At 42.4% G+C, this 13,957-nt stretch overlaps 1 protein-coding gene across 1 annotated transcript in view; it reads left to right on the forward strand.

The window, feature by feature from the left end:
• Positions 1 to 12,830, forward strand: part of MYBPC3 (myosin binding protein C3) — a 68,535-nt gene extending 55,705 nt beyond the window's left edge. Inside the window, exons 25-32 of the mRNA XM_060274332.1 lie at positions 95 to 229; positions 2,059 to 2,226; positions 3,573 to 3,661; positions 4,875 to 5,070; positions 7,892 to 8,031; positions 8,749 to 8,908; positions 11,196 to 11,332; positions 12,551 to 12,830. Of these exons, the coding sequence (XP_060130315.1) occupies positions 95 to 229; positions 2,059 to 2,226; positions 3,573 to 3,661; positions 4,875 to 5,070; positions 7,892 to 8,031; positions 8,749 to 8,908; positions 11,196 to 11,332; positions 12,551 to 12,769 (1,244 nt within the window). The 3' untranslated portion in view covers positions 12,770 to 12,830. The remainder of the gene's footprint in view (positions 1 to 94; positions 230 to 2,058; positions 2,227 to 3,572; positions 3,662 to 4,874; positions 5,071 to 7,891; positions 8,032 to 8,748; positions 8,909 to 11,195; positions 11,333 to 12,550) is intronic.
• Positions 12,831 to 13,957: the final 1,127 nt, after the last annotated feature.

Here is a 13,957-nt window from a genome sequence, read left to right on the forward strand (position 1 = left end):
GTAAGCCATTTTGATAATTTTAATATGAATGCTACAATATATTATTAGCATTAAGCAAATAACCCAAAGGCTCGGGACTTTCTATTCTGTTTAGCTCCTCCAAGTGAGCCGACACACTTCACAGTAGAAGACATTTGTGATACTTCTGTTACTTTGAAGTGGAGACCCCCTGAACGAATCGGAGCAGGAGGCTTGGATGGCTACAACATTGAGTACTGTAAAGAAGGATGTGAGTAAGCCCCTGGTGCTTTTGGAATTGTTGTCACATTCACATCATACACTAAAAGCCCAAGGCTTCCTCCAAAGAATCTTGGAAACTGTAACTTAAGGGTATTGGGAATTGTATTTCTCTGAGAGATAAACTACAGTCCCAGGATTGGTGGGGAGCCACATGCTTTAAGCATATTTTAAATGCATGGTGTGGATGTCACCACTTTAACAGTCATGGTTTCCCCAAAAGGATTGTGGGAAGTGGAGTCTCTTAAAAAAAACAAACCACGGTGCTTAGAGTTGCAAGGAGAGCCTTACTAAAAAGTTCCCAGGATTATTCTTAAAGTGGCTTAAAATCAGAGCTGGCCACCCATGAGGCACCAAAAGTGCAAGCAATGCTGCTACGCTGGCCCCACTGCTTATACCACCAAGAGAGAGGTATTCTGGCTTGTGGCCTTGCCACTTGTCTTCCGCACCCTGAGGCAGAGAAGCCAAGCAGCAACATTTTGAGGAGTGTCCCAGCTCCTACCAAGTTCATCGAGAGCCAGGGCATGGTGGCATTGGATGTGGAGGCACAGTGCAGAAGCAGGAGGTGGCAATTCCCATTGTGCCTCAGGTGGATGGTGTGAGTGTCACCTAGGTTCCAGGTGTTAGGATTGTCCTACTTTCTTGTAGGACCCTGGCAGAGACACAGGCCCGACTGGCATGTTCTCTCCCTCCTGGTTGATCATTTGGGAGCTTCAAAAGCTTTCTTCAGCCCAAACATCTCAGCAACTGATACCAAGAAGCATCAGCACACTTACGATCCTGCAGAGTATTTGCAGTTTGCGTAACAGAACTCAGTAGCACAGCATTTCGGCTACTCTACTTTATTTATATATAATACACTCGGAACATTCTGACTTAGCTCCTTCCTCTTTCTCATCAGACAGCAAAGAGAGAAAGAACAAAGGACAATAGTCCCACTTCACAGAACACAGTAACACAAACATCCTGTCTCCGTCACTTCCCACACTGTGGAGTGAAAACATACACCGTCATGTAATAGACAACAATCTCATGACTGCAAACACGGAGCAGGAATCCTAACAGGATAATCAGTTTAGCCACCTTTTAACTGCCTTGGGCAGATAAAGGAGATGGAGGATGGTATTGGTACAGAATGAAAAGCAATGTGCATCTGTCTTCAAACATCTGAGATTAACAGGGACAGAAATATTGTTCTCAAGTAGGGTCAAGCCCCAGAGATTCCCTTTTAAAGGAATTAACCATTACCTATATTTCTGTGATCATCACAATCTTGCATGTCTTTGAAACGTGTGAAGTTGTGGTATCTTACAATGCAAGCACGTCCAACAGGTAGATCGTGATCTACCGGTAGATCACTGGATGCCTGTGGTAGATCACTTGGTAGATCAGTGGCTCCCCTTAAAAAAGCTCAACATTTTGGCCCTTAAACCCCCCCCCATTTTGGGTGTTCTCTCCTCCCTAAAAGAAGCTCAACAAGTTTGACCTGAACACCCAAGAAATGGGCTTCCCTCTTCCCTAAAAAAAGCTCAAAAACTTTGACCTGAAGCCCCCAAAAGGGGGTAGATCAGTGCCGGTCTTTAACTCTGTGAGTAGACCGCAGTCTCTTGGGACTTGGCCACTCCTGTTATAATGCATTGCATGCCATGGGTGCTTTAGCTGTGATTCCAAAAGGCTGAATGCCACCATTCTGGAATATATGAAGCAGAGGTGCAAATAGAAAGCATGAGTATATATGCTTGGGATTGTGCCTTCAGGCATAGTTCTATAAACCTCTGCTTGAAAAGCTTTGCCTAACAGTAAGTGATCTTGCATTTGCAGCCACAGAATGGATCCCAGCACTTCATGGCTTGATTGAGCGCACCTCTGTCCTGGTCAAAGATTTGGTCACAGGAGACAAACTTAATTTTCGCATCACTGCTGTAAACCTGGCAGGTGCAAGTCAGCCAGCTGTTATAAAAGAGCCAATTACCGTCCGAGAGATCTTGCGTAAGTATCTAGGGAAAGCCAGCACTAGAATCACTGAAAACTCACTACTTGGAGATCTGGGGTATGGATCCATATTAACCTGTGGAACTTTGGTTCTGATATGCAATAAACCGCTGTCCCTAATTATTAATACATAAATTGCACACAGCTTTTAAAAATTACTTTCTTCCTCTATACAGCTCTCCTCCTCCCTGTGAGGTTACTGTGCATTTATTTCTGATATTTCACGCTTGGTGCGGATTGTTGCTTAGGGGAGTGAGGCCAAACACCCGGCTGACTGTCTGGTGAACATTCATGATCTCGGTCATTAATCATCACCTTGTCTGTAGCCCAAGAGTACAAGTGGTCTAATTCAGTTGGCTGGAACCCAGAAAGATGGTTGAACTGATATAACTTCTCAATCCTTATTTCTGTCTGGAGTTCTAAAAGACATGACCTGGGTTCTATTAACACCAGAATGACCCAGAGCACTATTATTAAACTACAAGCACAGGGCACCCCAAACCCAGAGGGACTTACTTAAAGGTGGGGTAGCAGATAGAATAGCAGACACAGATAAAGAGAACCTCCTTCAGTGAGTCAGAAGCAAACAGACAACTCATTATTATCCCCATTATCCCAGCTGTGATCATCCTATATGTTGTTGGACTCCAACTCCCATCATTCCTAGTCATCATGAGTAGTGGTTGGGGATGATGCAGGAGACCTGCAAATTAGCCACCTTGCTCTAAAACATCCTCCAATCACTGGAGACAGCCAACTCTGCAAAATATTGCAGCTTCAAGTACTCCTGCCCAGTGTTGCAGCCAGCCATGCCCTAGAACCCATCCCAGAATCCCCTATTGTAAAGGGTAGTGACATGTGGCGCTGTGACTAAATCCATGCAGCTGGTAAGGAGGGAAATGTTAACATTCTTACCAACAATCCTCTCCCCGCCCTCCTTTCTCTTTCTCTTTTCTCTCTCTTGAAAGAAAAGAGTCAGGGATGGTGATCATCTCGGCCCCAAGTGGCCCACAAGAGATTATGCATGTTAATTATATGGATCTTAACGATAAGGGCTGTCTACATCTGCCCTGCTGTATAAAGAGGTTCCATGGTTTCTATTGCTCAGATATCATTACAATATTTGCCACTGGTACAAACTAATTTGAAGCCAATAATGTAGAATTGAATTCAGCTGCTGAGTATCCCTAGTAGGATCAAGACAACTTTCTTTCAGAATTTCTTAGATTTCAACTAACTTAACTTTAATTGCTAGCGGTGGACCTTCAATTTTTCTGATACATATGACATATCTAAAAAGCTGGGGGTGAAAAAACCTGACTTCACAATCCTCTGATCCACAGAGCGTCCCAAAATCTGGTTGCCACGCAATCTCCGACAGACTTTAATGAAGAAAGTGGGCGATACAATCAACATTGTCGTTCCTTTCCAGGTACTCAATTGAATCTCCTATTCAAACTCTTCCCTTCAATCCAGAAATTCCCAGCAGACCTCTGCACTTCAGGAGCTCTCCCCCTGCCCCATTCCAGATTTCCTTATTCGGTTAATGGAAGGGCAGCTTTGTGCATCATTAAACACACAGAGAGAGCTGCAGTTTCCATTTCAGTAAATAAGATAACCATGTTCACTCCAGAATAGTCTACATGGCTTATATAGACCTGGAGTTCTGTGTTTTCCTAGCTCTTTCAATTTGACAGTCATACGGTTTCAAAACCTATATATCCGTTTTAAGGTCTGTTCAGATAATCAAATGTTGCTCACTTATTATGGAGGATTTAAATGGATTTTCTTAAAAGTTGTGCTTGAGAGACTAATCACATTTTCCCAGCTCCCAAATTACAATTTTGACACTAACAAATATGCTGTCTCATCCAACCACACCACACTGTGGAAATGAAGATTTGACATATTTTCAGGGAGCAAATATCGGTGAGAACTATTAAGTCAACCACATCACAGACAAGATAAAAGGGGATCTGATGTCTTTATGTGCAAAAGTGTCAAATGAATGATATAGGGAGTGAGCAAAAATGGAATAGTTGAACAAGAGATAATAATTTTCTTCAGATGAAATAGGGGATTAAAGGCACAAACTACTCAAGAACCCACAGCTGGGCAGTAACCTTTATGCGAACCAACCAAAATGTCAAAGAATAGTGAGCAAGCTTTCAAGTTCTCCAGAACTCTTTATCAGGCTGGATGTTATGCAAAGCAGGAAGTGGTAGGGGAGACAAACAAAGAGCCAGCTCAGTCTGGGTAACTGCTGACTTTTATGTTTCCAAAAGTGGGGGCTGGCCATTGTTAGGGCAAGCAGAGACCTGCAGCGCCTAGCAGACTAATCCAATCTGCAACCTCCATTTTAAGATTGAGTCTAAATATAGACCTGATGGCAATAACCAAGCCAATGTTTCCTTTTTTGTTTGTTTTGCCCTCTTTCCCTATCCTACCCTCCTACTTTGCATAGCATCCAAGCTGAGGAAGAATACTGGAGAATTCAAAAGCTTGCTCACTATATTGTGACACTTGGGTTGGTCCTACTAAAAGTTTAGTCCTGCTCTGTATTTTGGAATGGACCAACATGACTTCCTTTGCACTTCATGTGCCAAGTACTCAGTAGCTTTTCTTTCCATTTTTTTCTTCTGCAGGGAAAACCTAGACCTAAAGTTATCTGGACAAAAGATGGTCAGCCAATAGACTCTAAGGAGGTGGGGATTCGAAACAGCAATACAGACACCATTCTCTTCATCCGAAAGGCTGAGCGCCACCATTCTGGAATATATGAAGTAGAGGTGCAAATAGAAAACATGATAGATAAGGCTACTATTACCATTCAGATAATGGGTAAGGAACTGTTTGGAGTCTTATGAATTTCCCATTTCAACATAGTCACATTAATGCAGGGATTTGGTGCAGGCGTATGTACAGCACTTCAAGTTTCACAGGAATGCTCCTGTTCTTATAAAAAAAGGCAAGTGTAGCTGTATGGTGGCTAACAGACTGAGCTACTTCTAAAATCGTCTCTGCCACTAGATGGCCTAAGGCATCTAAACCTAACCCTCCCCCCCCCATCTGCAGTATGTTGATTTACCTTACAGTAGGAGTGGGGAACTGGATCTGACCCCTATCTCCCTCCACCAGGCCAAGTTAACAGGTGTTTGATACAAGTTAACAGGTGGGCAAGGTTGCCCACATGGCCATAAGGGCATGCATGTTGACCCTATGATCAGATGATCATTGGGGCTTACAAAGTGCTTTGCCAGTGCCTCCAGGTGGACAAAGCAAAAACCAGGGCAGAGAATGAGACTCTATACTTTCCATCTGTGCTGCTTGTTTAAACCGCCAAGCTTTAAAGCCAGTTTTAATGAGCAGAGCAACCTTGGAAAGGGCTTTCAAATAGCCTGAGTTGCATTTTGGAGTCTCACCAATTAGGGCTTCTAAGTGCGATATCATGGGCAGGATACTGCTTGCCACCCTCCTCCAACCTGCCATCTCTCCCGCTCCCCACCCATATATGGTGTTGGTCAGGTGTGCATAGCCTTGCCAGTCAAATAGTGATGCCTGGCCAGCCTGATAGGACCTGCAGGTCAGGATTACAGTTCATATATGTGAAGCCATTTGACTACTTGAAAGTGCTGTATACAAATGCCAAGTGATATTTTCTTTTTGGATGCAGCTTCTGTCACTGAAATTAATGGGTACACAAAGGGTGACTCCCCAGTACCAGGACAATGAACGTCTGCATACAATGAATTCAAAAAAGCTGTGACTGCAAGCGTGTAGCTACTGATAAAACATGAACTCTATTATCTCTAGCCACCCCCTCCAATGTGGCCCATTTTTATCCAGTCTTTTTGGCAGCAGGAGGCTTGGCAGCAATAAAAGGCACAGTACTTCAGAACAAAATTTTAAAAGCCACTTACACAATTTATAAAAAAGAGAGCGCAATGGGTGATGTCATTCAAGCAGCTTAACAGCATCAGTTCAGCTAATTGCATTTTCTCCTTCAGCTCCCATAAAAACCAGCTGGCTATTAAAATTTCTTACAAAGGCTATTCCATGTGTGTGTGTGTAAATCCTGCTTAATATTACTGATGCCACAGCTCGCAGCTGTAATAAGCAATGTAAGATTAGCACTGTGAGTTTCTTTCTGCTGCTCTCTAAGATTTGAACTACATATATACCGTAATGTGAAAAAAGATCCATAAGGATGCCAAATTTGGATGAGAGCCACAGTACAGGGTAAAAGGCCTAATTCACACAACACATGTAGGCTGTTTACACACTCCTGCTTATCCTGCATCCAGTATGCTCCCATCTCTGGTTTGGGACACAGTGTAAACACGGCATTTCCCACAATTCATATATATCCTGTCATTTCTTACAAAATACTGTGTTTTGATGGATTTTCCCCAAACCAGCTTCAATCTGAATTGAGGGGGGGAAACAACCTAGATGCTTTTTAGGTCGGTAATGTGTCCACACAGCCACAGTTTGACTCCAATTCTGGTTTAAGGAAGTTGCAAGTTCAGTGCTAACAGGCAAGGTTTGCAGCAGTATGGTTTATAATTTTAATCCTCAGTGAGAGGCCTGATTGTCTAAGGCTTGCTTCGCTCAGACTACATTTGTCCCAGTACTATCAACTTTCTAGCATGATTTTTTTTGTGTGGTATTATGATTATGATTATTATTATTATTTTCTAATGTATATAAAACAGTGATAACAGATCTGTATGATTTGGGAGCAGAAAAGATGAAGGCAGAACTAAAAGAACTGATTCAGTTACTGTGAAGTGGTGTACATATCATTTGGAAGGCCGAGAACCCAATCCAACATTCCCAGGGGTAACTAGTGAATTACTCACAGAGCATTTGAAGAGTCTGTTAGAAAGCTGACTTTCTTTGACAGGTGTATTGCTAAGAAGGTATTAATGGATGTAGCCAATAGACATATGCTGCTGCCTTTTGGATTCAGATATAAATTAAAGCGATGATATGCTGGACTGAATTTCAAGAGAAAGTAGACCTCCACTTTGTAATGTCCAGTTACAGTCAAACCTTGGTTTACGACTACCTCGGGGAGCGACCACTTCAGCGAGCGAGCGCCGCGGACCCGGAAGTGTTTACATCCGGGTTCCGCAGCGTCGGATGCGCAGACGCGATCTGCGCAGCTCGCACATGCACAGAAGCGCTCTATCGGCACTTCACACACACGCAGAAGCGTGCCTTCGGGGAGCAGCTGCGGAATGGATTGCAGTCGCAAACCGAGGTACCACTGTACAATTATTCTAAGCTTCCAAACAACCACGCTTACAATAAATGAGAATCTTTGTCAGTTATGGCAATGCTACAAAAGCTGGCATTCATTTGCAAATTGTTGCCTACATTCCCAAAGTGGGAGCAAATAATGGAGCAATATTAGAGATGTCAACCTTAAGTGTCTGTGGAAGGTATGTGTGCATTGATCTATACAGCAGTCTGCAGTAGTTGGTCTTTATCTTGCCAATATTGTTTTGGGACACTGGCTCAGTTAACAGAACATTTTTGATGTTTGTCCATTACCAATGGCCATCAGTTAGCAGTAGACAATTTAAGTCTTGCTCCTTTTTCTTCCTGAAGATACTGAGTGGTAGATCTTGAATACCTTTTGTATGACTTTCTGTAGACAAGCCTGGCCCTCCTCAGAATGTAAAGATTGTGGATGTGTGGGGATTCAATGTTGCACTGGAATGGAAACCACCCCAGGATGATGGCAATGCTCCAATCACAGGATACACTGTCCAGAAGGCAGACAAAAAAACAATGGTAAGGGTAATGGGCTGAATCCTGAATTTCCTTGAGTCCTAGCCCATTACTCAAAATCATGTCAGCGGGAGAATGGTGGTTTGGGGGCAATTGCACTCCATACAAGTGGCTAGCTTGGAGCAGCACAAAATAGAAAAGTGGAGCATAATTGAGAAGCCACACTTGGAATATTTATCCATGAAACTGTTCCAGCTAATTACAAGATTTGTTGTTGTTTAGTTGTCTTAGTCATATTCGACTCTCCGTGACCCCATGAACCAGAGCGTGCCTTGGAAACTCTCACTTTCTACTCAAAGCTTCTCCTTTTTATATTCATGGAGTTTTCTTGGCAAAATACTGGAGTGGTTTGCTAGTTCCTTCTCCAATTACAAGATAGGCAAAAGCAAAAAAATAAGATGTGAGAAACTCCCTCCCTCCCTATTTATGACTTTAACATCAATGGCTGCAGGTCTTTTGCACTGCTGAGAAAACATGAACATAGTGGCAGTCACTGGATTTATTAGAAATTATTCCTAACACAGTGGTTGCCAGAATTCTGGGTTGCCAGTCATGCTGATGGGGAAATCCCGCTGTTTCCATTACGCCCCCCCCCCTTGCACCCCAGTATTTCACCTGCCTGTGTTGAACATATTTTGGGGATTCTACATAATGTTCCAAAAATCCAGACTGTGACCTTCACAAGATCTGATTTTCTGACAATGGATTATTTCATTTCAGGAATGGTATACGGTTTTTGAGCACTATCGACGCACTAATTGTGTAGCATCAGATTTGATCATGGGAAATGAGTACTATTTCCGGGTCTTCAGTGAAAATCTGTATGGGTTGAGTGAAAATGCTGCCATCACCAAAAACTCTGCCTACATAAACAAAACAGGTAACAGAGAGTACCAAAATTGACATTTTCAGGAAGGGGATCTGAAGAACTGAAGCAAATTATATGGGTTGCTAAGCTATCAAGTTCTCTGGGCCTTATTGGTAAATTAAAAATCGAGAAGTGGTTGGGTCACAGGACTCAATTTGAAACTGATTTTCAAATGAAAATATGTATCTTGTTCCTAAGATGGGCCTTTGACTGGAAAAGTGGCCAGTTTAGCACTAGCATTTTAATAAGGTTTCTAGGAAATTAGAAGTGGATTTGGTTAACATCTCTTCTGGGTAAATTGTAGAAAGCATTTTTCAAGATAACATTATCATGCACATTATCAAGTCTTGCTCAGAAAGAATCAACGTGCACATCATGGCAAAAAAAAAAAATTTAAAAATCTTCACAAAGTCGATAGTTGAACTGTAGAATTCACTACCATAAGCTTAAAGTTGGTCTTTAAACTACCAACTTAAATACCGTTTTAATGAACTTAAATGTGCACTGCCTGGAGAGAAAGGCACTGATCCTGTTATGTTTCTTGTGCAAATAAGGTTCATTTCAGATGGGAAAAAAGACAATTAGATAAATTCAAAGAGGATAAGGCTATCAATAGCTACTAGTCATGATAGCTATAGTCAACCCCTAAGTTCAGAAGCTTCATGCTTCTGTATACAAGTCTTTGGCGAATAAGATTGGGAAAGGGCTATTGTAATCACGGATTATGTGGTATTCAACCAGGGAAAGTTGAAGGTTCCTCCTTTAGGTAGCACCATTAGCTAGTTGTTCCTATGACGACATGGTCAATTCTTTGGTCATGCAGATAGGTTGCTTAATTGACTTGGCCACGGCTATTATCTTAACAAAGGACTTATCCACACTTCCTCTTGTGCTGCTGCTTCTCCTCCAACCCCTCCAAGGGAAAGCTGCTCTTTAGCACTCATTCCAGAACAAATGGGAATTCAGGGCTTATTCGGATTGAAATTTGCTCTGATTTACAGCAAAGAGCTGGTTTTCTGTGGGAAAAGAGTAGGGTAATGGAAAAACTGTTTAGACCTGTGCTTTTAGACATGAGACAAGTGGACAAGATCCTTGATATGTGTTGAAATAATTCAGGTTTCCTGAAAGGTAGTTTTCAAAAGCTGTGGTATCTGATGATTAGCATGTCATTGTATATGGTCTTTGACAGCTGACATGGAATGGAACTTTTTGTTCTTAAATTATTTGATAAGTAACATACAATAACCATTAGTATTTGATAGTTGCCTGCCAAACTCACAGCAATCAGCAAATGCAAACAAGGCTAAAACATTCCAATTCATAATCTGTAATGCAAGGTAGAATTTGGCCTTGAAATTTATCATTCATAAATCTAGATGGCAGAATTTCAAAAAATCCCTAAGCTCATTATAGCATGATGTGGGAGGAATGTGTGAAAGCATGATGTAGGAATAACAGCTAGTTGCCAACCTTCTGCCATGCCAAGGGGACCTTAAACAAGTGTGATTCTGAATGGCTAGAGCCAACAGGGGGGTAGGAATCAGATGAGACCCTGCCCTATTGATGCTCCAAATGCTAGGTGTAAATGGCCAGCATTCATTCCTACAGGAAAAAGGAGAATAGAGCCAGCATCAAGGAGTAGGAAGGGGGGAATGAGTGCTGCAGAGAGGTAGGGGGGCAGAGGAATTTAGGAGTGGAGAGTGCTGGAGTCTCCTGCCCTCTTGCTTTTTCAGCTAGGAGGGCAGGAGACTTGGAATGCAATGATAGAACACAGATGGAAAGGGGGAATGCTCTGGAGCTCCCCAACCCATTCATATTAGGTTCTCCTACCCATGTGCTAAATAAAGGCTGCTGCCTCACTGATATGTCAAGAGAGAAAAGTAGAACCATAGCTGCCAAGTTCCGGATTGAAAAATCCGGGACCAGCAGCGGCGCAGCAGCGGCACAGTGGCCATTTTGAAAATGGACAGAGCGGCACTAGAAACATGGCCGCCGGCAGGAGCTGCTTTCCGGGGGATTTACGGGAGATAAATCCATTCAGGAGACCAGCGGGAAATGGTAAGAAAATACGGGGGTTTCCCGGGCAAAACGGGGTACTTGGCAGCTATGAGTAGAATACCTTAGATGACGTTCCTTCTCTTTAAAAAAAACAACAACCTGAAGGACAGGAAGAAGATATCATCCCGGTTCTTAATATTTCAGTACAATTTCAGCTGCCAATTTTAAAATTATGTTAAATCATGGGCAAGATTAAAAGAAGTGTGCTTCTGACTTTGTTTCTACTCACCCTAAACTACAGGCACTGATTATAAACCCCCCAACTACAAAGAACATGATTTCTCTGAAGCACCAAAATTCACTCACCCTCTTCCAGATCGCTCCGTTATCTCTGGGTACAATGCTACGCTCAGCTGTGCTGTAAGAGGAAGCCCAAAGGTACACACCTCTTTTCTCAATATGCAGTTAAGTGAGCAAGGGGAACATTGGTACCCTTAGTGAGCAAATAATGCCATTCTTCCACTTGACTTGGCTGAATAAATTATATGGCTTTTGAAGCGGGGAGGGGAGCTTACAGGCTGGTCGACCAGAAATGGGGTGGGTGGGGGTGAGGAGAGCTGCTAAATAGCAGGGAGATCTAGAAAGAGAGCAGGTGAAATACTCTTTAACTACAGTGAGCCTACAGGTGAAACTTGGAAAATTAGAATATTGTCGAAGTACATTTATTTAAGCAACGCAACTTAAAAGGTGAAACCAATATATGAGATAGATATGTCAAGCCTTTATTTGTTGTAATTGTAAGTATTTGTTGTTAGGCGGGTCAATTATAAATGGAATGTAATTAATGAAATGTAATAGCGATGTTTATTTTTGTATTATTGTAACTATTTGTTTTATTACTGTGGAATTTCCAAAAGAAAGCATTTGTGAATTTTTTTTTAAAAAGTTGCATTACTGAAATAAATGCACTTTTCGAAGATATTCTAATTTTCCGAGTTTCACCTGTATATGCTGATATTGCAAGATTTCAGGACCAGAAGTCAGCCTAGACATTAATATTAGCAGCTGCTACTATAATCCACCCTGCACTATCAGGTGCCAGTCTAGGTTGCAACATTACATGTCTAGGAAGAGCAGAGAGCCTGCACACCTTGTGTGGAGAGCAGCAGGAAAAGAACAGGGGGTGGAATTGGAGTGGACTGCAGGAACAGTACTGATGCATAATAGCAAGTGGTTGGATACAGCCAATGAAGAAGTCCTGTGGCATCTGTTGACTGAAGAGGGCTAATAGGAAGAGGACTTTCATGCTGATGGACTCCCCTCCCCTCTTTGAGGCATTGGTGGGCCTGAACCACCTCCTCACATAGCTGCCAAGTTTTTCCTTTTCTCGCGAGGAAGCCTATTCAGCATAAGGGAAAATCCCTTAAAAAAAGGGATAACTTGGCAGCTATGCCTCCTTAGCAGATCCCCAAGTCTTCTTCAGATGCATGTTTCAGTAATTTTTACTTTGCAAGGTATTCCTTGGAACAAAGCTGCTCAGATGAAACATTTGTCTTACAAGGTTCAAAGAAATGTAGGTTAAAAATAATCTCTCTCTGTTGGTGGTACCCATCACCCCATGTTTCATCTTTGCTTTCCATATTATCATATACTTAGCCAAAAATCTTCTGGTTCAAAAACAAAGTGGACCTTTCTGGAGATGCCAAATACCGCATGTTTAGTAAGCACGGAGTGTTGACTTTGGAAATCCGGAAGCCCAGCCCATTTGATGGAGGCCTTTACACTTGCAAGGCTGTGAATGAATGCGGTGAAGCTGAAATAGAGTGTCGGCTGGATGTCAGAGGTAATAAGGATTCCACACACTCAGTACTCTAAGCTTAAGCAAAAAGGTTTTTCCAACATTTGAGTGGTCCCTTTAAACAACAATAGCTAACTAGTGGGGTTCCTTTGGGGTCAAAAGACAGCTTCAATGTTTCTTCCATGACTCGAGTAGGAATGAAGCTGTTTCATAAGAGTGAATGTTGAGCACAACCAATGCAGAGTTGACTGGATTAGATGCTTGCTTGCAGTTTATTAGTCTGTCTTGGAGCCAGGTAGGTGTATTACTCATTATAGAGCTTAGCTTACATAACTTTCAGCATTGTTTCGTAGGAGCTTTCCTATGCAAATTCCAATCCACAGAAGAGGGTTGTAGCAACCAGTAACATGCAGAGAACAAAGCTGTGGGTGGTGCTCCCAAAATGTATACGGGGCTATGTCTATTTTCTGTGCATAGCAGGATACATGGATATGTATTGTGTGCATCTTCATTTGCAATAAAGGGTTGAGGAAGACAGTATTCAATTATGCTGACCCCACTCCATTCACATATTATATAGGCCACCTTACCTGTATCCAGTGACACCCCATACTGCACAAGCAAGTCAACTGCTGCATTAAGATGACTGTGTCAGGACATCACTACATGATGGGTAGTGGAGAGTACAGTACTTTACCCACACACAAGGTAGAAGGTCTTCACATATCTAGAGGAGCTGTTGGTTGTCCCCCAGATTACAGAGGCCTACCTGGCCTCAGCTAGACTACAGCATTTAATGTCACCAGTCCCATGCTGTGGAACCCTCTCCTAGCAGAGATTCAGGATGCACCCTCGCTTTTGACTTTCCAGCATCTCTTGAATACCTTTATTCATGAGCATAGCCAATATTTTTGTTGGAGGAGCAGAACCTCAGATTGTATTGATTTTGGGGGCAGCTGGATCAGGGACACTCAAGTTAGTAGTCATTGTTAAGAAGAAAATACACTTTGTCTGGTTGCAGCATTGTCAATTAGTATTTCTCTTTTTGCTTTCTGCAGTTCCACAGTAGAATTCTGAACTAATGGCTGTCATCGAGTCCAGATGTGGAGGCAAGTAATTCTGTAGAAATCAGATGCTTCTGAAGCAGGTGGTTTAGCAGCAAAGGGATGGAGAGTGGGAGAGATAAAAGACCAGAAACAAAACCACCTACTCCTTTACAAATCCAGGCTTCTAGCTCCCAGAAACACAAGCTATACTAGCCGTAT

The sequence above is a fragment of the Zootoca vivipara genome, chromosome 1 (assembly GCF_963506605.1).
Source record: "Zootoca vivipara chromosome 1, rZooViv1.1, whole genome shotgun sequence".
Classification (NCBI taxonomy): domain Eukaryota; kingdom Metazoa; phylum Chordata; class Lepidosauria; order Squamata; family Lacertidae; genus Zootoca; species Zootoca vivipara.